This window comes from Acartia tonsa, chromosome 3, assembly GCF_053477335.1.
Source record: "Acartia tonsa isolate MP-2025a chromosome 3, ASM5347733v1, whole genome shotgun sequence".
Taxonomy (NCBI): domain Eukaryota; kingdom Metazoa; phylum Arthropoda; class Copepoda; order Calanoida; family Acartiidae; genus Acartia; species Acartia tonsa.
Window position 1 is genome coordinate 48,335,299 of NC_137262.1, and position 22,026 is coordinate 48,357,324.

The following is a 22,026-nucleotide window of genomic DNA, read 5'->3' on the forward strand; positions in this document are numbered from 1 at the left end:
CAATTATATTGAAATGATATTCTGTATGAATGTTAAATTAAATTTTAATTGTGCTACATTAAACCTTTTTCTATGTAATTATAAGTAGATGCTTTATTTTTAAGAATTAATTTTTCTGTCTAGCGCAATTTCATCACTCTGCAACAATTTTATAAAATTTTGTTCTTCTTGACCGTAATAATCTTTCTGAGTGAACCCACACTTCTTTAATTCTCTGTGTCTTTTCAGATCTCCAACTTGTCTAAATTCATGGATAAAGATTAAGAATAGCCTTGGGTCTGTGTAATAAATTAGCGGGTTTGCCTCCCCCCCCCCCCACCCCCTAGAAGCCTCTAGGAGCACTTAAGGAGAGAGGGGTAAAGTCGTCCGTTTCCCATTTTCAATTTTAGTTTTTAAAAAGAAAAAATAATAAAAAATATTCTTTTTTTTGTTAGGGGAAGGGGGTGGGGGTGCAGTCATTTTTTATTGGGAGGGTGGGGCTAACCCGCCCCCCCCCCAAAAAAAAAAATAGTTTCAAAACTTCTATGGACATATTAAAGCTTTACTGTAAAGGAGAACCATATCGGTTCAGCTGTTAGCGAGTTCCTTTACAACAAATCTTACATTATAGAAAAATGTTCAAAAAGTATAGAAAATTAAATATGTAAGGTTACCTGAACTTAACCGAGCAGCCAGCACATTCATATGGCATCTCATCCCTGTGAAGCTTCATGTGAGTATCTAAGTTACCACGCTGTGTAAATCTTTGCCCGCAGTCAACACATGCAAATGGTTTTTCTCCGGTATGAGTCAGGGTATGCTGGGCCAAACCAGACTGGAAAAAATGCTTTTTATTAGTAAATATGACTATTTGCAATGCCTATGGTCTATTTGTAACTTAGAAGGGATAAGCGCGTAAAAAAACGCATTAAAGGTTGGCAGAGGGCTTTTGAACCCACAATATCATTTACCAAACTATTTCACAATTGTGAAATGTGAAGTAAGGATTTTGTCTATTATAACTTATGGGAAGAATATTTTTTTAGTCCATTGTCCTCTCCTATATTCCTGTTATATCTTTTTGATGCAAATGAAAAAGTAAAATACATGGCTTTGTTTTTAATTATTAATATAATATAAGATATTATTCATAGAATATTTCTAAAATAATCTATAAATACAAACTAAGAAGTAATACCTACTAAATATTAAATTAAATTTACCTTCATTAAAAATCTTTTATCACACAAATCACACTGATACTTCTTCTCTCGTTTATGTTGATAATTAATGTGTTCACTCAGTCTCTTCTTGTTCAAAAATGAAGACTCACATTGATTGCAAGAGAATATTGCCTCTCCAAAATGAATTTTCCTGTGAAACTCCATGTTTCTTGCCCTGAGAAACTTGACCCCACAAATGTCGCACTCATGATGTTTACACACATGCGCACCCATCTCATCCTTGTCAAAGAACGTTCTCTTGCACGTTTCACACTTCATCTTTTCGCCGCCATTTTCGTGGATTTTCATGTGCTTCCGCAGGTGGTTGGTGTGGCTGAAAGTCAGGCCACATTGGTCGCAGGCGGCCATTTTGAGTTGTGATTTGTGGCCGCGCATGTGAGTTAGATATTCTTTTCTCAGAGTAAATGTCAAATCACATGGATTACAGTACATTTCACCTAGAAAACAAGGTCAACAATAATCAGTAAATCAATAACAAGTTTACTAATTACAATATACAACATTCAGTAAAGATGGGGGAGGGGGTCTTTTTAAGGGGCGATTTCTCTTAGGAGGGTGATGGAACCATCTCCCCGTTATAGACCTATGAGAAGCTTAATTGTAAAGGAGAACCATATAGGTTTAACGGTTATCAAGATCCTTCGGTACTAACATATAGACATTTTTATAAGGATAAGTACTCAAATATAGAACGGAAACTTAACTTAGAGGAAAGAAGAAAGGCATAGTAATATCTTCTGACTAAATAACAGTCAGTTAGCTACTTCTTTTACAATTTAAAATATTAATCTAGAAAACATTTCTTTTCCTTACCTAAATGCTGTTTCCTGTGTTGCTTCATACTTTTAATTTTAACATGCTTTCCACAGGTATCACAAACAACTTCTTTATTCTTATCCTCCGGGATTTTAGGTACAGGCCCTCGCTTTTTTATTCCAGTCTCTGTGTAGCTTATTTCATTCAATTCTTTGTGCTTTAAAGTATGATTCCTCAGTTCTTGTTGACTATTTAAAGATTCCTGACAATAACGACATAAATACCCTGTGGAATTATTCTTTTGGTTACTAAATATTTTATATTCTTCTGCATGATTATCTTTTAAATGTTTTTCATATTTTGCCTGACCAACCAAATATTCTTCACATAAAGTGCATTTAAATGTTATTTTATGTCTTTTGCTTATATGATCAATCAGAGCTTTTTTGCACCTAAATTGTTTTTCACAAAATTCACAAATGCTTGGTTCCAGCCTGTGACTACGGGCATGGTCCCACAGTTTCTTTTTGTTTGGAAATACTTTATTACAGTCTCCACATGTGATTGCATTTTTATTGGAATTATCTACACTAAAAATATAACAAAATTATAAGGTTATATACAATTTACTAATGAAATATGACTTTGATATTTGTCAAAAAGTGTAAAAAAAAGTAGGTAGAAAACAATACTTTTTAAAGATATTTTTGTAACATAAATTTATAAAATTAACATTAATTCAATGATGCAAATTTTTGTAATTCTTTTATGCCTTACAATGCAAGTGTTTTAAAGTAGAAAAAAATTTAATTTCCATAATCTTGCCCAATTGATTACCATATGATTTGCGATCAATGAATTCAAATTACTAAGGTATCTTACTTTATATTTTTTACTAGCGGCTACGCCCCTAGAGGCCTCTAGTGGCACTTTAAATGTTTTTGTTTGTTAAAGTTAATTTTTTATGTACGATACCACCTTATTTGACGTTGAAGTCTCCCAGATTTTAAGAAAATTTTCAATTTTTTTGTCATTTCTTTTGGGAGGGTGGTAGTACCCTCCCCCAAAATAGTTAAAAAACTTCCCAGGACATATGAGAATCTACCCTGTTAAGGAGAACCCGATCGGTTCAGCGGTTAGCGAGATCCTTCGGTACACACAGACAGACACACAGACAAACATCCTGTTACTTTAGTATAAGGATTGTAAATAGATTTACCTAATTTCAGGAAAAACATCCAATTCAGGAATATAATCATAATCAAGCAGATCCTCCTCACTCTTATTCTTAAAATCATCATAGTGTTTAATATCATCATAAATTTCATCTTTAGGATCAACATCTACTTCCTCTGTTTCATCTATTTTCTCCGATTTATCTAGGAATAAAAAGAGGAGTTAATCATTACCAATTGATATTATACTTAATATAAAAGTAAGATGTTTGTTGGGATCTCATTAACTACAGAACCAATATGGTTCTTCTTTACAGAGAATCTTCCTTTAGTTCCAGGGACGATTTATATAAATTTTGGGGAGGGTTACACTAACTACCAAATCCAAATTTCCACTGGAAAAAATATACTCTTTTGTTACTTATTATTTTCAAATCTTAAAATGAAAGTTGAGGGTCGACTTACCCATCCCTCCTATACCTAATGTGACCATAGAGGACTCTAGGGGCGTATTATTAATCCTGTTAATAATATGTATATGAAGACATTTATAGAATGTCACTACTAACAATTTACCTGAATCTAAAAGATGAGGAATATTGATGAATATTTCCTCTTGTAGATCTGTAAGTGTAACATTCCCAACCAATTTGTCACCATACGTTTGGTTTGTCAAATATGGCAGCCTTCTATCAATTTTCTCTAAACACCATAAAATAATAACCTCTTCAAATGTTGGCGACAGACATTCATCTTCAAGCAATTCTAATTCATTTGATTTTGTTCCTTTGCATTTCAATTTATCACAGATTTCTGAGCGTAATCTTTTGTAAAAATCACTATAGTCTTCATTAGCAATTAGTTGTACATGACTGAGGCTAAATATATTCTCAGGTTTCTCAGTGAATTCATAATTTTCAACAACTATATCAAGAATATTTTGGAATGATGAGCAACTTTGTTTAACGGATTCTTCATTTAGATTACTGGTTAGATCACAAACCATTTCGATAAATTCATTTAATTGATTATTTCTCCTGAACAAAAAAAAGTTTTAGAAATATAAAATCATGCTTAATTCTTGGTGTTTATTTTAAATTAGATAAAAAAAACATTTTATTAGACAGTTTAACAGTTTGGCGCACAATAATTGTCGGGAAGGGTTAGACTGTTGGATCATACTAAACGCTAAAATTTAAGGTAAAAAGTTGCATGTTCAAAAGGTTACAGCCTGACGGGTGTTAGTTCATTAATCTCAAAATAAATAAGCTAAATTCTTTTTTTATTAAAAAACTTACCCTATTAATAAATCCTCCAGCATAAGCTTGCAGTCGCCACTTTCATTTTTTAAAACTTCCAGCTTAATCCTGGCAGGATCTTGTGGGTGCAACTGCAAGATTCGCTGGCCATCCTCGCAATCTTTAAGTGCACTCCAGGTACGATATAAGCCTAGATAGAACAGGAATCTTTTACTCAGGAAAGAGGGGAGGATCTATTTAAAGATGAAAGCAAAGTGTTTGGTATTTAAGTATCAAAAAGCAAGAACAATGATAGATAAAGCTTAAACAATAAATCAAATAGTTACTAACCACCAGGAAGGAAAAGTTCATGATCAATATTTTGTTCCAACTGTTTAAGAACACTCTCCTTCCACACGAGAAAATCCTGCACAGACAAGTCCCGCAGAGGTAGGGATTTCAGGGTTATTGTATGGTCCATAGTGGGTCTAAAACAAAAATTATTACTTCAAGCTGTCTAAGTGCTTAAGTTTTCATATTCGTAAGAGAAATAAAAAGATTTTAAAATGAATTTTCTTCTCGTATTTATGTCTTGATATGTTTTAATCATAAATGTATAGGCATAAGTAAATTAAGCAATTTATTAATGTTCAAAATATAAATTTTACCTGTGATATTAAGCTAACTAATAAAATTTTCAATGGTATATTTTATCAAACAAACATTTTATTTACATGTTATCTGAAAAAATATCAATAAGTGATACAATATTCACAAGGAAGTCAGAAAAATTCAGTTAGTTGGAAGACTGTTTATCATGGCACCTAATAAGTTATCACAATATAGCAATTTGATAAAATTACATGTATAAAAAGCAAAATTTTTTTTCAAAAAGTGATGAAATGTTTCATTAACTTTCTACATTCATTCCATTGGCATTTATATGACTACTATAAAAATCTTCATTTGAAAATCCGCATTTCTTAGATTCTCGGTGTCTTTTCAACTCTCCGGCCTAATGTTAATGCTTAAATTATAACTTTTACAAAACTGGGTGAAAAAGTTTAAATCATGGACTATAACAATTTATATTTCGCTAATTAGTTTTTGATAGCCAAGAAGAACCATCAACTGACTATCAAAGGCCTCGATAAAGTCAAAGAAAAAATAAATGGATAATATATTTTGTGGTAACGAAACCTTTACAAAGACTTAAAAATAAAAGACAAACAAGACCTACAACATATCAGGCTGGCGCTTATGTCTCTTATTATAATTTGTCTATTGTTCTCAAATATTTTACTGCTCTTAGAACAAGCTTTTTATAATGACCGGGTGAGTTGAGTAATGAGTATATGTCATATTTGTGTTTATTTAGATTATATTTCTTTAAAATTCTAATTAAAGCATTAATTCCTGGCGAAACTTTGCATGGCACCCAGTACACTGGTGAGGCATTTCATCTGTAGTATGCAGCTTCCTGTTGTAAACAGATAAAATGGGTAAAGTAATACCTATTAAAAACGGGTACTAATTTTGTCATTCAAAAAGAACTTTTATATAATATATTATTAATATAGAAAAAAGGATTAAAAGCAGAAAAAAATATTTCTCTAATTTGAAATTTAAAAATCCCGCATTTAATATTTATTGATTGGCATTAAATAGAACATATTGTTAAGAATCATTACTTATTTGCAATTTCTTAAAAATACCTTAATACACATAAAAGAGTTTAAGCAAATCAACAATAGCACACAACTTTTCCCCATTTAATTAAAAGCATATTATGTTATTATGAACTAATAATCTTGCCTGTGTGTGTCCAAGTTTCCTTTCTGCGTGAATCTTAGCCCGCAGTCTTCACATTTGAATGGTTTCTCACCAGTATGTGTCAACATGTGGCTAGTTAGTCCCGACTAAAATAAACAAGGATAACAACAAAATTAGTGCAAAACTGCTTAATTACAGGATACTGTTTAAAAGACACACTTAAATTTTTAGGACTTGATTATAGAGACACTTCGCCTATATAATGTCAAAAATTGAATAAAGAAACACGCTTAAAAGTCTTTCAATGTAAAAAAGTAAAATCAAATGAAGAATGCTTGATATATGCGTATTGGTGGAGTTGCTAAGTTTCAATCATACTGTCAATCGTAATTTAAAAAATATAGGATAATCTTATGTATGTATAATATTAAGACTTAAAGCTAAAATAACTATAATTCAACATGTCAAAATTGAATAATCAAAAACTATTCATAGATAAAAATAATCACCTTGAGTAAGAATCTTTTCTCACATAGATAACATTTATACTTCTTTTCAGTCTTGTGTTGATCTCTCACATGTTTAGTCAGTTTCTTTTTTATAAGAAATAAAGACTCACAAACGTCACAGGAGAATACTTCTTGACCTTCATGGCACTAAAAAACATTATTTAAAATTTTTAAACCAAAGGTAGGTAATAATAAAGATTAAATGACACATAGAATTGAAATAGAAACGAATCCTTTGCATGTAGGCTATTATTTGTTTTTTTTTCTTGTCGAATTAGGCCAATTATTTTATTTTAGACCATGGTACTGGGTAAAATTTTCATGAACACAATTGATTTATGGTCTAATTAAAATTTCATTTTAAAAAATCCTTTGTTTTAAACTAAAAATATATTCAACAACCCAACTTTAAGTAATCAGCCGCAGGTGTAAAAATGAATAATCACCTTCTTATGAATTTCCAAATTTCTGGCTCTAAGAAATTTTTGCCCGCAAATTTCGCAACCATAATGTTTACACACGTGAGACCAAAGCTCTTGTTTGTCATAAAATGACCTTTTACAAGTGGAACATTTCATTTTTTCCGACAGATGTAATTTCATGTGAGATTTGAGGGTAGATTCTTGCGTGAATGTTTGCCCGCATTTGTCACAAAAAGCTTTCTTTTGTTGAGGTTTGTGGCTCCTGGTATGGACGACAAATGTTTTTCTGTCCTTAACGGTTAAATATAGTTTATATATTTCACTAGTTCGCCATTGGCCTCTAGGGGAGTACAGATATGTCAGAAAAAAAACAGTAGAAAACCTCCACAAGAAATTTATAACGCTTTCCTCAAAATTACAACAAATTTGGACAAAAATTTTTCGAGATTTTAAGGTTCAGACAACAAGATATGAAAAATTTATAAAATAAAATAATAATAAAAGCTTTACTAATTTAACCATGCCTGAAAGGTAAGATCGCATTCTGTACAATGTAAATTATCTACAAGATGTGTTTTCTTGTGACGTTTCAAATGTTTTAATTTAAAAAACTTTCCACATAAATCGCAAATATGTTTCGTCAAGTCTTTGGCATTTGTCAGCTTTTTTGGCTCGGCGTCTTGGACATCTAATTCTTTGTTATTTTTGTGTTGCAATATGTGATTTCTTAAATCACTATAAGATGGTAATGATTTTTGGCATAATAAACAGGTATGACAGCCTGCGTTTCTTTTTAGTTCACAATAATTTTGATAATATTCGTCATGATGGTCTTTCAAATGATTTTCAAATTTATTTTGCCCTTTAATATTTTCATTACACTCTTTGCCTGTTAAGGTTAACATATGACTAGCTTCAATATGATTATCTAAAGATATATTACTATCAAATTCTTTGTCACAAAATACACATTGGATATATTCTTGTTGTATTGGGATGTGATGATTTTTAGCATGGTGAATAAGACCTTTGTTAGAAGCAAAGCTTTTACCACAGTCTTGACATTGAAACGGTTTAGTTTTGCTTATTTTTGGCACATCTTTCCTGAATTTTATGATACTAGCGGATACGCCCCTAGAAGCCTTAAGGGACAATTAAGGTAGGGGGTGGGAGGTGGTAGGGTTATTATTTATTGGGACGGTGGAGATGCCCTCCCCTAAAATATCTAAAAACCTTCCCTGGATCTTAAAGAAACTTCACTGTAAACATATTGGTTCAGCGGTTAGCGAGATCCTTTGCTACAGACAAAAAAGCTTACTACTTTATATAATAGGATTAGAATTTACAACAGACTAAAAACACTAAATATTTTTCTTATAAAATCCTACCTTTTATCGTGAATATATTCAAGAGAAGGAATGTCAGATATTTCATCAGATTTCATTTCAGTATCACTTAGGACATTTTCTGTTAATATATTGGCATCCATTTCTGTGTTAATGTCACCTTCCTCTTTGATTTGTACTTTTGTTTCATTCTTTAGCAAGTTTTCATTGTTATCCTTTTCGTTCTTTACATCAAGACTAGATAGCTTATACAGAGTTTCATCGTCATATTTAATTTCTAGAGTACAATTCTCCATCAATAATGGAATCTTTTGGAATATTTCTTCTTGTATATCCTTTAAATTGCTCTATGATTTTCAAATGTCTATTATTTTACTTAACATATAAGGATTAAAAATTGTATATAACAAGAAAGGTTACGTTAAATTATAATGAAACTTTATGAAGATTTGATAACATGGGCCAAGGATTAAATGTAAAAGCTGGGTTAATTTGGAGATATTAAAAGAGGGAATGTAGGTAGAAAGTTATTGTATATCTTATTCATATTATAAATAGAAAAAGTAGGCTATAGTTAATTGTTATTCTTTAAAGGGCGTGTCCTTTAATGTAATTATTATTTAGTATTTTAAAATCTAAGAGTATCCCTTTAAAGTAGTATCATCATCGGACAATTTCTCACCAAATTCAATGTTTGTTATTGAGGGCAGTTTTGGATCAATCTAGTAGCATTCAAATACAATAAAGCCATGAATAATATTATTATATTACAAGTAGATAAAAAAAGCTATGCAATAATAAAGGAGAAAGGAATGAGAATTATTTTTAACCCGAAGAGCATATCTATATTATATAATGCTTAGCTTCCCTAAGTTAGTGTCTTTCTAAATTGTTGCTGTTTTTAGATGTTTTATAGATACTTTACATGCTCCAACTATACCCCTATTGATATCCATATTTTTTTAAAGTGACTTTAAAATTTAACCCTAGATTTTTTCCGAATTTTACTTTTATGGCATTTTGTATGCACCTTTTCGAGACACCACACGAGTATAAGATCCTCGAAAGTTGGTGATATAATTTCATCTAGAAGCATAATATCTCCGCCCATGTGATTAATTCTTGAACCAGATCTTTTTAGAAAGTGACACACAGTGCCACGAAATCTGTTGAGCCAGATAGGATAAAAGATGAGTAAAAGGTTTTAGCAATCCTTCAATAAAGTCAGGAATTAAAGGAACAATAGACAACTGTTCAATCTGAGATGGATTCTTAAAAAAAACTTTTGTCTCACTAAAATTAGTGAGGCTCGCTAAAAACTTAGAGGGGATAATTTTGACTCACTGTTTTAGTGAGGCAGTAAGCCAAAAAAATTTGTGTAAGAATTCACCTCAGGTTACAATAAATTAATACAGGGAGGAAGACAATTTTTCTTTGTAAATTTTCAAAAGCCAAAAGGTGGGGAGGTCAGTTAGAAAAAACTACAACATTCCAACCCGAATCATACATACAATAATCAAACAATTTATAGTACAAGGGAGGGGGGTCATGTAAAATGACAACTAGTGTCGGTTTCAGAGATTGGAACAGTAATTTTAAATTTAAAATATGAAGTAAAATAAATCATCTTATCATTCCTATTATAAAATTCTGCATAACTTTCATTGCTCTCATACTTTACATCACTCAGCTGTAGTATGTTTGTATATTTTCTTTCTGATTTGTCTATGTCATTTAGCATGGTTAAAAAATCTTCCATGTTTGTAGTTTTCTTTCTATTGTATGCTAAAAGAATTATATCATCTATATGTAGCGCAGCAACAATTCAATAAGCAGAAAAATTTATTAATTAAAATCTTATAAAATTTTTAGTTTTGTAATTTATTAAGAAATAAGATAAACTTACTTTTAGAAACATTAGTATGGCTTAATGCACGAGCATTTTTTTTCTGAAATAATGTAAATTCATAAATATGTAAATAGCAAATTAAATTAATAAAATATCATTAATTCTTTATGTTTAAGTCTTAAAACAATTTCTTCAGCTGAAGAAATATTGAAATAAGAGTTTCTACTCTTGAGTATTGAGTTATAGGTAACTTAGAAGACATCATGACTAAACTAAAATCGAATAAGGAATAAAAATAGAAAAAAAATAATTATACATATACAATCTAAGGCAATTTACACAATATGGCACTTGTTAATATCAATATAAGTTAACTGAAGCATATCTAAAAAGAGGGTAATTTTTTACGCATTTTCCGTAAAGTTGTGTTTTAGCGTTTAGTCAAATGCGCTAATTAAGTCAAACTGTTTTTAATTTTGACCATTTCATAAATATACATTTGGTCAAAACTGAGAACAGTTTGACCTAATAAGCGCATTTGACGAAACGCTTACACACAACTTTGCAGAAAAAAAGACCCTCTTAATCTTATCAATATATTAAACTGGTTGGACATTCTTCAACTTACTATTTGGATCTAAACTATTATAAAAATCTTCTTGAGTAAAGCCACACTTTTGGAACTCTCTGTGACGTTTCAAATCTCCCACTTGTCTAAACCTCTGTTTGCAATTAACACACTGGAAAGGCATTTCATTTTTATGGAGTTTCATGTGTGTATCCAGGTTACCCTTTTGAGTAAACGCCATCTCACACATGTCACATTTATATGGTTTTTCGCCCGTGTGTGTTCTTGTATGTTCAACCAAGCCAGACTGAAAAACCAATAATAAATTCATTGCAGAATGAATACTACAACACAAAATAAGGGGCGGAGTTCTGATACTTTTGCGTAAACAGGGAGTATTGGTTTTGTACTATGAGTAACGTTATTTGGCAAAAAAGTTTCCTTTGGGATATAGTTTCCCTATATTTAAAAAAAAAATTATTTGGCCTTCAGGTTCAGGTGCTGCAGGCCTCAGGTGACCTCAGGACAGGTTTAAATTAAATTTTTGGTTTTTGAAGAGTTAGTGGTAAACTTAAAAAAAAAATATGCAATATTTTACTTCAAATATGTCCCTAGATAACACTTAAAAACTTTAATTAACAGGCTTACCTTCATAATGAATCTCTTATCACAGATTTCACATTTATGCTTTTTCTCCTTTTCATGCAACTCTCGGACATGTTCTCTCAATCTTTTCTTGCTTATAAATATAGATTCACACTTTCCGCATGGAAATATTTCCTCGCCAAAATGTCCCTTTTTGTGCATGGTCAAATTCCTAACGCGCTGAAATTTCTCCCCACAAATATCACAAGCATTATGCTTGCAAACATGTGAACCCATAGCTTTTTTGGTAAAAAACGATCTTTTACAAGTTTCACACTTTAATTTTTCGCCGCCGTTTTTATGTAGTTTCATGTGATTTTTCAAAGAATCGTGGCGGGTAAATGTTTTGCCGCACTCTTCACAAGAGGCAACAACTTCGTTGCTTTTGTGTTTTTTCATGTGCATGCGAAGCATTCGTTTATCCTCAAAATCAATATTGCATTCTTGGCAGGATAGAGGGTTGGCTACGTGGCTTTTCATGTGTGCTGGCATACTCCTGCAGTCAAATAGATTTTTTTTATAAAGAAGAATAAATGTATAAGTATAGATGTATAATCCAGACAACTACATGCCTCAAATGTTGGAGACCCTTTTTGTAAATTTGTCTGCTAGCAAATTGCTTTATATTCTGATTATATTTATGACGCTTTGGTCAGAGTTTTATATAGCTTATGCCCCCTCTATTCTTTTACTTTAATTAATGAAGATCTATACATGTTCTTGGTACTTTTACTTATAATTTACTGACAGAATGCATCCTTTTCTAAATGGAAACAAACTAAAGAATTGATATATCCATGTTAAAAAGAATCTATTCGTTCCTTATGTTTACAGACTTGCCACAAACGTCGCAAATCCTTTGCTCATCCTTTCCTTCAAAAACTTTATTTTCTTTTGCATTGATAGCATCTCCTTTCATTGAATAATAAATTTCTTTATTTTCTTTATGGTTCAAAATATGTTCTTTTAACATATCTTGGTTATCTTGAGGTAAATAGCAATAACGACATATAAATGGAGCATTTGTGACTAAAGTATCATAGTTGCCTTCAAAATCTTCAATATGAAATTCTTTCAAATGTTTTTCGAATTGAATTTGACCACTTACAAGAGTTGTACAATATTTACATGTAAAGGTAACTTTGTGTAAATTTCTAATGTGTCCCTGCAGAACACGTCTGTTCTGAAACTCTTTATCACAAAACTCACAAGAGCAGGGATCTGTGTCGTGTTGAGTCATATGATCGGAGAGTAAGGTTTTGCTGGGAAATTTCTTGCCACACTCGTAGCATTTGTATTTTGTGCTTGAACCGTTTGTTGTTATCGTGTCTTCAACTCTGCAAATAAATAAAAAAAACTATATTACTGTTAGAAAGGACAATATTCCTAAAGCAACTCAGCAATCTTTTTATTATCAAATCATGAACACAGCCCATTATTACTACACAGGAAGTAAGGGAGGGGACAATGGGCAATTAATTCAACATAAGAGTTATCAAAGAAAGGGCATGAAATCCAGTTTAATCCAATAAATTTAAAGGAAATTATAAAGGGATTGTTAATTGAATAATAGATTTTCATAGCGTCATGTAAAGTGAAATCACAACTTGTTTTTGATGAAATATATTGAGGTTTTTTGGTGTGATTTTTATATTAAAAGATAGATTATTGGACCCGGCCAGCTGCTAGCAAGAATATGACTGCCCCTTTTTATTCTGTTTATTTCCCTTGCCCCCACTCCCTTCTCCCTTCTCCCCGTCTGCTACATTCCAAACTAACACAACGAGTGTTTATTTCCCTTCCCCCCCACTTCCCTTATCCCTTCTTCCCGTCTGCAATATTCAAAACATACATAACGAGTAGCGGCATTCTATGCGCAAGTCCCCAAACTCAGTCAGAAACTGCTAAATTCTTGCACATTCCCTTTAAGCCAGTCCCCAAAGTCTGAGACTCCTAAAAATTGAATATTCGATCCATTGTCCCCTCCCTTACTCCCTGATTACTACAGCACTAACTTACTACCCCCGTATTTGCTTTTCTATCATCCAAACAAAACCCCTCTATTGTGAAAATTCCATACTTGCAAATGAGTCTTTTTGCGTATTTTAAACACTATTTGAGAATATGCGGAAATGGTTAAACACTTTTTAAAATAGTAATCTGGCAACAAGAGTATTCAACTTACTTGAATTCATTATTAGAGTATTCAATTCCATCCTCCTCTTTCAAATCTTCTGATGTTTCAGCTTCTAATTTGTTCACACCTTTTCTTTTCTTTCTCAACCTCTTGATGTTGGTTTCTGGATTTGGTTTAATTTTTCTTTTCCTTCCTCTTTTACTTTTTAATTTGAGATCTTCTTCTAAATCAGCGGCTATTAATTCTTCATCATTTACAAACCTAATCAGAAGAAAAATTGTAACACTAGAATTTAACAATCTCAATTATTCATATGTGAAGAGTGTGCGAAATGTGGACCTTTTAAATGTTCCAATTGCGTGGCTTGTGTTAATAGTAGAAACATTTTTTGCATATCGTTAGAACTGCAATAAGCTATAGTTTTTGGAAATGTAAGAACAATTCCTGTGCTACGTATAGTTTAGGAGCTTTAATATAAAATGTCCAAACTGACAGTAAAAAACAGTCGTAAACATACCAAATCCGTGTAAAAATGATTTTTCCTTCATAAATACGTACGTAAATTAGGTATTAACTTTAATAGGTATATTTGAAATTCAGAATAAAATATTGGATTTAATTAGATACTGTTTCCTACCTTTCCAGAGTATCATTAATATCATTCTCGAGGTCAGATTGGTCATATTCTTCCTCACTCTCTACTACCATATTACTATCTTCCACGGTCCCAACACTTAACAAAAAAATGTTTTTTAGTGGATTTTTCAATTTTTGTCTCATAGATATTTTATCAAATTTAGTATATATTTGTGATATTTCTAGACTCGTACTATTTTGAAAAATGTATCACACTTTGAAATTCATATTTTTATGACATATTATTTCTAACAAAATACCTTTTCTTTTATATAAAAAAAAATTAAACTAAATACCTTAAAGGAAAATCCTCGTTATTAAGCTGAATTTCATTGTTGTCAATATGTTGATAGGTGTGTTCTTTTAATACTTTGTGACTCACTTGGGGCTGGTGACAATACCTACATAAATGCTTATACCTCTTCACCCTCAGATCATACCTTCCTTTGTATAATTCCTTATGAAAATCTTTAACATGCCTCTCAAACATGAGTTGATTTGTTAGTTTCAAATCACAGTCTTTGCAATGAAAAGTTGCTTTGTGGATTTTTCTAATGTGTAAACGTAGACTTCTTCTGTTTCTGAATATTTCGTCGCAAAATTCGCAAGTGCACGGGTCATATCTGTCAACAAACGATGACATTTTTAAAACGGGATAAAAATTTCTTTGCAAGAAATTTGTGTGAACATTAAAAATTAATCAAATACAGTTTTTTAGAAAAAAGTTACAAAAACAAGGATGACAACATCGATAAGTAGCGAAGCTCAAATATATTAATGAATATCTGGAGAAATTACTATAGAGCAGTGAAATACAACAAAAAGGGGGATGTGGAAAATAACCATTTGGGCAGGGGGGGGGGGGGTTTACTCGAGAACCCTTAGAGCTAGAGGGAGCTTATTTTGGATATAAGCTTCTATGGGGCCAAAGTTACTTTTAAAATTATCGTCGACCCCCCACCCCCCCCCAAAAATTTTTTTTTTTGGGGGGGGGGCGGGTGGATTATACTATAGGATGTTTCTCATAAACGACTTGAGATAAATGGAGCAAACCTTGGGATACAAGTTTTGTAGGCCAATATTTGATTTTAGAATTATCGTTGACCACCCACCCACCCCAAAACCCCTAATTTGGGGGGGGGGGGGCGGGTGAATTATACTATAGGGTGTTTCTCATAAACGACTTGAGATAAATGGAGCAAACCTTAGGATACAAGTTTTGTAGGCCTATATTTGATTTTATAATTATCGTTGACCACCCACCCACCCCAAAACCCCTAATTTGGGGGGGGGGCGGGTGAATTATACTATAGGATGTTTCTCATAAACGACTTGAGATAAATGGAGCAAACCTTAGGATACAAGTTTTGTAGGCCTATATTTGATTTTATAATTATCGTTGACCACCCACTCACCCCCAAACCCCTAATTTGGGGGGGGGGGGCGGGTGGATTATACTATAGGGTGTTTCTCATAAATGACTTGCAGCAATTTTATTTTGGGTGCTACTCCCTTACTTTTAGAGATAATTGGATGAAATCTTTTGGGCTGGGTCATTAATTACCCCAACTATTGGTATCTTTAAAAAAAAGCGGCTGCGAGACCGCCGCTCCCGCCGCCCGCCGCCATTTACCGCCGCCACCAAAAAATTTTTTTTTATTGCATTTTTGCCGAATTAGGCAATTTGGAATCATTTGAGAACATGTTATTTTTTTCAAAAATTTTTCGCCTTACAAGCAACCCTGCGGGGGATTTAGTCATTTTTTTCAAATTCTCGAAAAAATAACATGGTCTCAAATGATTCCAAATTGCCTAATTTGGCGAGAAATGCAATAAAAAATTTTTTTTTGTGGCGGCTGTAAACAGCGGCGGGCGGCGGGAGCGGCGGTCCCGCCGCCGTTTTTTATAAAAGATACCAATAGTTGGGGTAAATAGTGACCCAGCCCAAAATATTTCATCCAATTATCTCTAAAACTAAGGCAGTAGCACCCAAAATAAAAGTCGAAACAAAATTGTAAGTAAAGGGGGGGGGGGGGGGAAATGTGGTGACTCGTCACACAACATACCAGTAATTTCATTTTGGGTGCTACTCCCTTAGTTTTAGAGATGATTGAATGAAATCTTTTGGGCTGGGTCACAAATTACCCCAACTATTGGTATCTTTAAAAAAAACGGCGGCGGGACCGCCGCTCCCGCCGCCGTTTACCGCAGCCACCAAAAAAAAAAAATTTATTGCATTTCTCGCAGGGTTGCTTGTAAGGCAAAAAATTTTTGAAAAAAATAACATGGTCTCAAATGATTCCAAATTGCCTAATTCGGCGAGAAATGCAATAAAAAAAAATTTTTTGGTGGCGGCGGTAAACGGCGGCGGGCGGCGGGAGCGGCGGTCTCGCAGCCGTTTTTTTTTAAAGATACCAATAGTTGGGGTAATTAGTGACCTAGCCCAAAAGATTTCATCTAATTATCTCTAAAACTAAGGGAGTAGCACCCAAAATAAAAGTCGAAACAAAATTGTAAGTAAGGGGGGGGGGGAAATGTGGTGACTCGTCACACGACATACCAGCAATTTTATTTTGGGTGCTACTCCCTTAGTTTTAGAGATAATTGGATGAAATCTTTTGGGCTGGGGCACTAATTACCCCAACTATTGGTATCTTTAAAAAAAACGGCTGCGAGACCGCCGCTCCCGCCGCCGTTTACCGCTGCCACCAAAAAAAAATTTTTTATTGCATTTCTCGCCGAATTAGGCAATTTGGAATCATTTGAGACCATGTTATTTTTTTCAAAAAATTTTCGCCTTACAAGCAACCCTGCGGGGGATTGTCATTTTTTCAAATTTTTGAAAAAAATAACATGGTCTCAAATGATTCCAAATTGCCTAATTCGGCGAGAAATGCAATAAAAAAATTTTTTTTGGTGGCTGCGGTAAACGGCGGCGGGAGCGGCAGTCCCGCCGCCGTTTTTTTTTAAAGATACCAAAAGTTGGGGTAATTAGTGACCCAGCCCAAAAGATTTCATCCAATTATCTCTAAAACTAAGGGAGTAGCACCCAAAATAAAAGTCGAAACAAAATTGTAAGTAAAGGGGGGGGGGAAATGTGGTGACTCGTCACACGACATACAAGCAATTTTATTTTGGGTGCTACTCCCTTAGATTTAGAGATAATTGGATGAAATCTTTTGGGCTGGGTCACTAATTACCCCAACTATTGGTATCTTTAAAAAAACGGCTGCGAGACCGCCGCTCCCGCCGCCCGCCGCCACCAAAAAAATTTTTTTTATTGCATTTCTCGCCGAATTAGGCAATTTGGAATCATTTGAGACCATGTTATTTTTTTCGAGAATTTGAAAAAAATGACTTAAGTCCCCCGCAGGGTTGCTTGTAAGGTGAAAAATTTTTGAAAAAAATAACATGGTCTCAAATGATTCCAAATTGCCTAATTCAGTGAGAAATGCAATAAAAAAAATTTTTGGTGGCGGCGGTAAACGGCGGCGGGAGCGGCGGTCCCGCCGCCGTTTTTTTTAAAGATACCAATAGTTGGGGTAATTAGTGACCCAGCCCAAAAGATTTCATCCAACTATCTCTAAAACTAAGGGAGTAGCACCCAAAATAAAATTGCTGGTATGTCGTGTGACGAGTCACCACATTCCCCCCCCCCCTCTACTTACAATTTTGTTTCGAATTTTACTTTGGGTGCTACTCCCTTAGTTTTAGAGATAATTGGATGAAATATTTTGGGCTGGGTCACTAATTACCCCAACTATTGGTATCTTTAAAAAAAAACGGCGGCGGGACTGCCGCTCCCGCCGCCGTTTACCGCCGCCACCAAAAAAAATTAGGCGAAAAATTTTTGAAAAAAATAACATGGTCTCAAATAATTCCAAATTGCCTAATTCGGCGAGAAATGCAATAAAATTTTTTTTTTAGTGGCGGCGGTAAACGGCGGCGGGCGGCGGGAGCGGCGGTTTCGCAGCCGTTTTTTTTAACAGATACCAATAGTTGGGGTAATTAGTGACCCAGCCCAAAAGATTTCATCCAATTATCTCTAAAACTAAGGGAGTAGCACCCAAAATAAAATTGCTGGTATGTCGTGTGACGAGTCACCACATTCCCCCCCCCCCCTTTACTTACAATTTTGTTTCGAATTTTATTTTGGGTGCTACTCCCTTAGTTTTAGAGATAATTGGATGAAATCTTTTGGGCAGGGTCACTAATTACCCCAACTATCGGTATCTTTAAAAAAAAAACGGCGGCGGGACCGCCGCTCCCGCCGCCCGCCGCCGTTTACCGCCGCCACCAAAAAAAAAATTTTATTGCATTTCTTGCCGAATTAGGCAATTTGAAATCATTTGAGACCATGTTATTTTTTTCGAGAATTTGAAAAAAATGACTAAATCCCCCGCAGGGTTGCTTGTAAGGCGAAAAATTTTTGAAAAAAATAACATAAAAATTTTTTTTGGTGGCGGCAGTAAACGGCGGCGGGAGCGGCGGTCCCGCCGCCGTTTTTTTTTAAAGATACCAATAGTTGGGGTAATTAGTGACCCAGCCCAAAAGATTTCATCCAATTATCTCTAAAACTAAGGGAGTAGCACCCAAAATAAAATTGCTGGTATGTCGTGTGACGAGTCACCACATTTCCCTCCCCCCCCCCTTTACTTACAATTTTGTTTCGACTTTTATTTTGGGTGCTACTCCCTTAGTTTTAGAGATAATTGGATGAAATCTTTTGGGCTGGGTCACTAATTACCCCAACTATTGGTATCTTTATAAAAAAACGGCGGCGGGACCGCCGCTCATGCCGCCGTTTACAGCCGCCACCAAAAAAAATTTTTTTATTGCATTTCTTGCCGAATTAGGCAATTTGGAATCATTTGAGACCATGTTTTTTTTTCTTCAAGAATTTGAAAAAAATGACTAAATCCCCCGCAGGGTTGCTTGTAAGGCAAAAAATTTTTGAAAAAAATAACATGGTCTCAAATGATTCCAAAAAAAAGAGGGAGGTCATTTTCTAGTAAATCCCGTAAAGGTGTGTGTTATAAGGGCTAAAAATAGTAGTAGAACGATAAGGTGCTCTATATATTTGTATTCCCTATTGAATAAAACAACAGGGAAGAAATTTTTTTTTTTTTTTTGATAACCGTACCTGGAATATCTTAAAAAAATAAGAAATTTCTATCAAACGCTTTGTTTGGCTCAAACTGACACAAATAAAAAAAAATATAATTATAATAAATCAACCTGTAAAGAATGACTTCTTCCTTTGTTTAATGGTATAGATTGTTCTTAACCTTTACCTTGTACCTACAGAAAACATTATTACTATAATTATATTTTTTTTAAATTTTTGTCAGTTTGAGCCAAACAAAGCGTTTGATAGAAATTTCGTATTTTTTAAAGATATTCCAGGTACGGTTATCAAAAAAAAAAAAAATTTCCCTATTGTTCTATTCAATAGGGAATACAAATATATAGAGCACCTTATCGTTATACTACTATTTCTAGGCCTTATAACACACACCTTTACGGGATTTACTAGAAAATGACCTCCCTCTTTTTGGTGGCGGCGGTAAACGGCAATCTCGCAGCCGTTTTTTTTAAAGATACCAATAGTTGGGGTAATTAGTGACCCAGCCCAAAAGATTTCATCCAATTATCTCTAAAACTAAGGGAGTAGCACCCAAAATAAAATTGCTGCAAGTCGTTTATGAGAAACACCCTATAGTATAATCCACCCGCCCCCCCCCCAAATTAGGGGTTTGGGGGTGAGTGGGTGGTCAACGATAATTATAAAATCAAATATAGGCCTACAAAACTTGTATCCTAAGGTTTGCTCCATTTATCTCAAGTCGTTTATGAGAAACGCCCTATAGTATAATTCACCCCCCCCCCCCCCCAAATTAGGGGTTTTGGGGTGGGTGGGTGGTCAACAATAATTCTAAAATCAAATATAGGCCTACAAAACTTGTATCCTAAGGTTTGCTCCATTTATCTCAAGTCGTTTATGAGAAACACCCTATAGTATAATTCACCCGCCCCCCCCCCCCCACCCCCAAATTAGGGGTTTTGGGGTGGGTGGGTGGTCAACGATAATTCTAAAATCAAATATAGGCCTAAAAAACTTGTATCCCAAGGTTTGCTCCATTTATCTCAAGTCGTTTATGAGAAACATCCTATAGTATAATCCACCCGCCCCCCCCCCAAAAAAAAAAAAATTTTTGGGGGGGGGGGTGGGGGGTCGACGATAATTTTAAAAGTAACTTTGGCCCCATAGAAGCTTATATCCAAAATTAGCTCCCTCTAGCTCTAAGGGTTCTCGAGTAAAACCCCCCCCCCCTGCCCAAATGGTTATTTTCCACATCCCCCATTTTACTTGATAAAATATGGAAATCACGAAACCTTTAAAAATTACGCAACCTTAAAAATCTAGGAATCGATCTAGCACCTCAATTAATAGACAATTTTTAAAGGAACTTCATGGAAATATGTAGAACATGAGTATATTCCATCCCTAGTAATTTCAGCCCTCTATATTGAAAAGGAGTTGAGAAAATCACAAAAACGTAAAAATCTAGGAATCGATCTAGCACCCCAAATAACAGACAGATGGACATATGTCATAAGAATCTTCACTAAAAATTTTAGCTGGCTATCTTGAATAGGAGCCGAGATAATCACGTTTCCCCCATTACGTGATTAGCGTTACGGACTGACTGACTGACGGACAGACAAAGTGAATTATAAAGTAGCTTCGATATTAAAAAATAAAACCTCTGCAACTGACAAATAAACAATAAAATCCACTATTCTCCTTTTTCACCAAGCTTAGCTCTAAATAAACATAAAAATGTTTGTTTGTGGTCCATCTGTCAAAAATTGTAGTTTTGACAGCAATATAAATGTAATTTTTCAGGTTGTTAAAATGCCATCATCCCTGTGAGATATTTGATGAGAGATTAGGCTCTTCTTGCATAGAAATTCTTTTCCACAGTAATCACAAACAAAATCATCCACTGTGTCATTGAAGATATTTTCCATGTCTATTTCATTGTCATCCCTATATTTCAAGTTTTAATGAATTTTTGTTAGAGAAAGTGTTGAACTATTATTATCAATTCGACTTCTGATTTATGGACTTTTCAAAACAATGTATTAAATATAGATTCATTAAAAATACTTTCTATGTATTTTCACAATCCATTTAAGTTTACTAGTTAGTTGTTTGGACAAATAAATTTCATAAGTATAATAAATGTAATATATGTACTTTCCCCATTTATTTAAGTTTGAACAATTAAACTTCAGTAAGTATTTTGTATATATTGTATACAGATTGAAAGTTCAATGAAATGCAAAAAAACAAGAATTAAAAAAACCTATCTAGACTAACTAACATTTGAAGTACCAATAATCTAAGTATTTAAACGCACTAGTTGAAAATAAAAAAAATCTTACCCATCAGAAATTGTTTCTTCAACAAATGTATCTCCTTCTACATCAATTCTTTCCAACAGTTTCAAATCCTCAACATTTTGTCCAACAAGACAAATATCTTTGGTTTCTATGTGCTTGAATGTGTGTTCTCTTAAGACTTGGTAATTAATCAAAGGTTTGTGACAATAGCGGCAGAGATATGAATATTTTCTAACTTTTAAATCATATCTACCCTTGTACAAGTCTCTGTGGTAATCTTTGATGTGACGTTCATAGGTTAGCTGGTTGTCAAATACTGTACATAAATTAAAAGAAAGA

General features: G+C 33.7%; 4 protein-coding genes across 5 annotated transcripts; all 4 read right to left on the reverse strand.

The window, feature by feature from the left end:
- Positions 1 to 64: 64 nt before the first annotated feature.
- LOC145314438 (uncharacterized) lies at positions 65 to 5,135 on the reverse strand. Its single transcript, XM_080154332.1, has 9 exons — positions 5,061 to 5,135; positions 4,744 to 4,880; positions 4,453 to 4,603; positions 3,731 to 4,191; positions 3,199 to 3,358; positions 2,037 to 2,569; positions 1,203 to 1,660; positions 654 to 814; positions 65 to 241 (listed from the first exon to the last, which is right to left on the reverse strand). The coding sequence occupies exons 2-9, from the start codon at positions 4,871 to 4,873 to the stop codon at positions 100 to 102; spliced, it is 2,196 nt and encodes a 731-aa protein (XP_080010458.1). The 5' UTR covers positions 4,874 to 4,880; positions 5,061 to 5,135; the 3' UTR covers positions 65 to 99.
- A 2-nt stretch (positions 5,136 to 5,137) lies between these two features.
- On the reverse strand, positions 5,138 to 10,393 carry LOC145314441 (uncharacterized). The gene is made up of 10 exons (XM_080154334.1): positions 10,349 to 10,393; positions 9,473 to 9,608; positions 9,089 to 9,164; positions 8,485 to 8,776; positions 7,628 to 8,200; positions 7,121 to 7,394; positions 6,675 to 6,821; positions 6,208 to 6,311; positions 5,808 to 5,872; positions 5,138 to 5,406 (listed from the first exon to the last, which is right to left on the reverse strand). Exons 2-10 carry the CDS (start codon positions 9,551 to 9,553, stop codon positions 5,303 to 5,305), a joined length of 1,716 nt encoding a protein of 571 aa, XP_080010460.1. The 5' UTR covers positions 9,554 to 9,608; positions 10,349 to 10,393; the 3' UTR covers positions 5,138 to 5,302.
- Positions 10,389 to 12,024, reverse strand: LOC145314443 (zinc finger protein 711-like). Of its 2 annotated transcripts, XM_080154338.1 has the most exons (3): positions 11,508 to 12,024; positions 10,870 to 11,166; positions 10,389 to 10,676 (listed from the first exon to the last, which is right to left on the reverse strand). In XM_080154338.1, exons 1-2 carry the CDS (start codon positions 11,994 to 11,996, stop codon positions 10,891 to 10,893), a joined length of 765 nt encoding a protein of 254 aa, XP_080010464.1. In that variant the 5' UTR covers positions 11,997 to 12,024; the 3' UTR covers positions 10,389 to 10,676; positions 10,870 to 10,890. The 2 variants fall into 2 exon arrangements, with proteins under 2 accessions (XP_080010464.1, XP_080010462.1); XM_080154336.1 differs by having other exon boundaries at positions 10,389 to 11,166.
- A 276-nt stretch (positions 12,025 to 12,300) lies between these two features.
- On the reverse strand, positions 12,301 to 21,327 carry LOC145314442 (uncharacterized). The gene is made up of 5 exons (XM_080154335.1): positions 21,209 to 21,327; positions 14,574 to 14,900; positions 14,279 to 14,374; positions 13,690 to 13,902; positions 12,301 to 12,841 (listed from the first exon to the last, which is right to left on the reverse strand). Exons 1-5 carry the CDS (start codon positions 21,310 to 21,312, stop codon positions 12,316 to 12,318), a joined length of 1,266 nt encoding a protein of 421 aa, XP_080010461.1. The 5' UTR covers positions 21,313 to 21,327; the 3' UTR covers positions 12,301 to 12,315.
- Positions 21,328 to 22,026: the final 699 nt, after the last annotated feature.

Coding starts and splice junctions, on each gene's coding strand:
- LOC145314438 (XM_080154332.1), bottom strand. CDS start 4,873: ATGGACCATACAATAACCCTGAAATCCCTACCTCTGCGGGACTTGTCT. Junction 3,359..3,730: donor TCCTCATCTTTTAGATTCAG/GTAAATTGTTAG, acceptor TTTTATTCCTAG/ATAAATCGGAGAAAATAGAT. Junction 2,570..3,198: donor GATGTTTTTCCTGAAATTAG/GTAAATCTATTT, acceptor TTATATTTTTAG/TGTAGATAATTCCAATAAAA.
- LOC145314442 (XM_080154335.1), bottom strand. CDS start 21,312: ATGGAAAATATCTTCAATGACACAGTGGATGATTTTGTTTGTGATTAC. Junction 14,901..21,208: donor TCTCATCAAATATCTCACAG/GGATGATGGCAT, acceptor GTTTGTTGACAG/ATATGACCCGTGCACTTGCG. Junction 12,842..13,689: donor TACTCTAATAATGAATTCAA/GTAAGTTGAATA, acceptor ATTTATTTGCAG/AGTTGAAGACACGATAACAA.
- LOC145314443 (XM_080154338.1), bottom strand. CDS start 11,996: ATGCCAGCACACATGAAAAGCCACGTAGCCAACCCTCTATCCTGCCAA. Junction 11,167..11,507: donor ATAAGAGATTCATTATGAAG/GTAAGCCTGTTA, acceptor TTGGTTTTTCAG/TCTGGCTTGGTTGAACATAC.
- LOC145314441 (XM_080154334.1), bottom strand. CDS start 9,553: ATGGGCGGAGATATTATGCTTCTAGATGAAATTATATCACCAACTTTC. Junction 8,777..9,088: donor TGATGATACTACTTTAAAGG/GATACTCTTAGA, acceptor GCAATTTAAAGG/ATATACAAGAAGAAATATTC. Junction 5,407..5,807: donor CCATGCAAAGTTTCGCCAGG/AATTAATGCTTT, acceptor ATTAACATTAGG/CCGGAGAGTTGAAAAGACAC.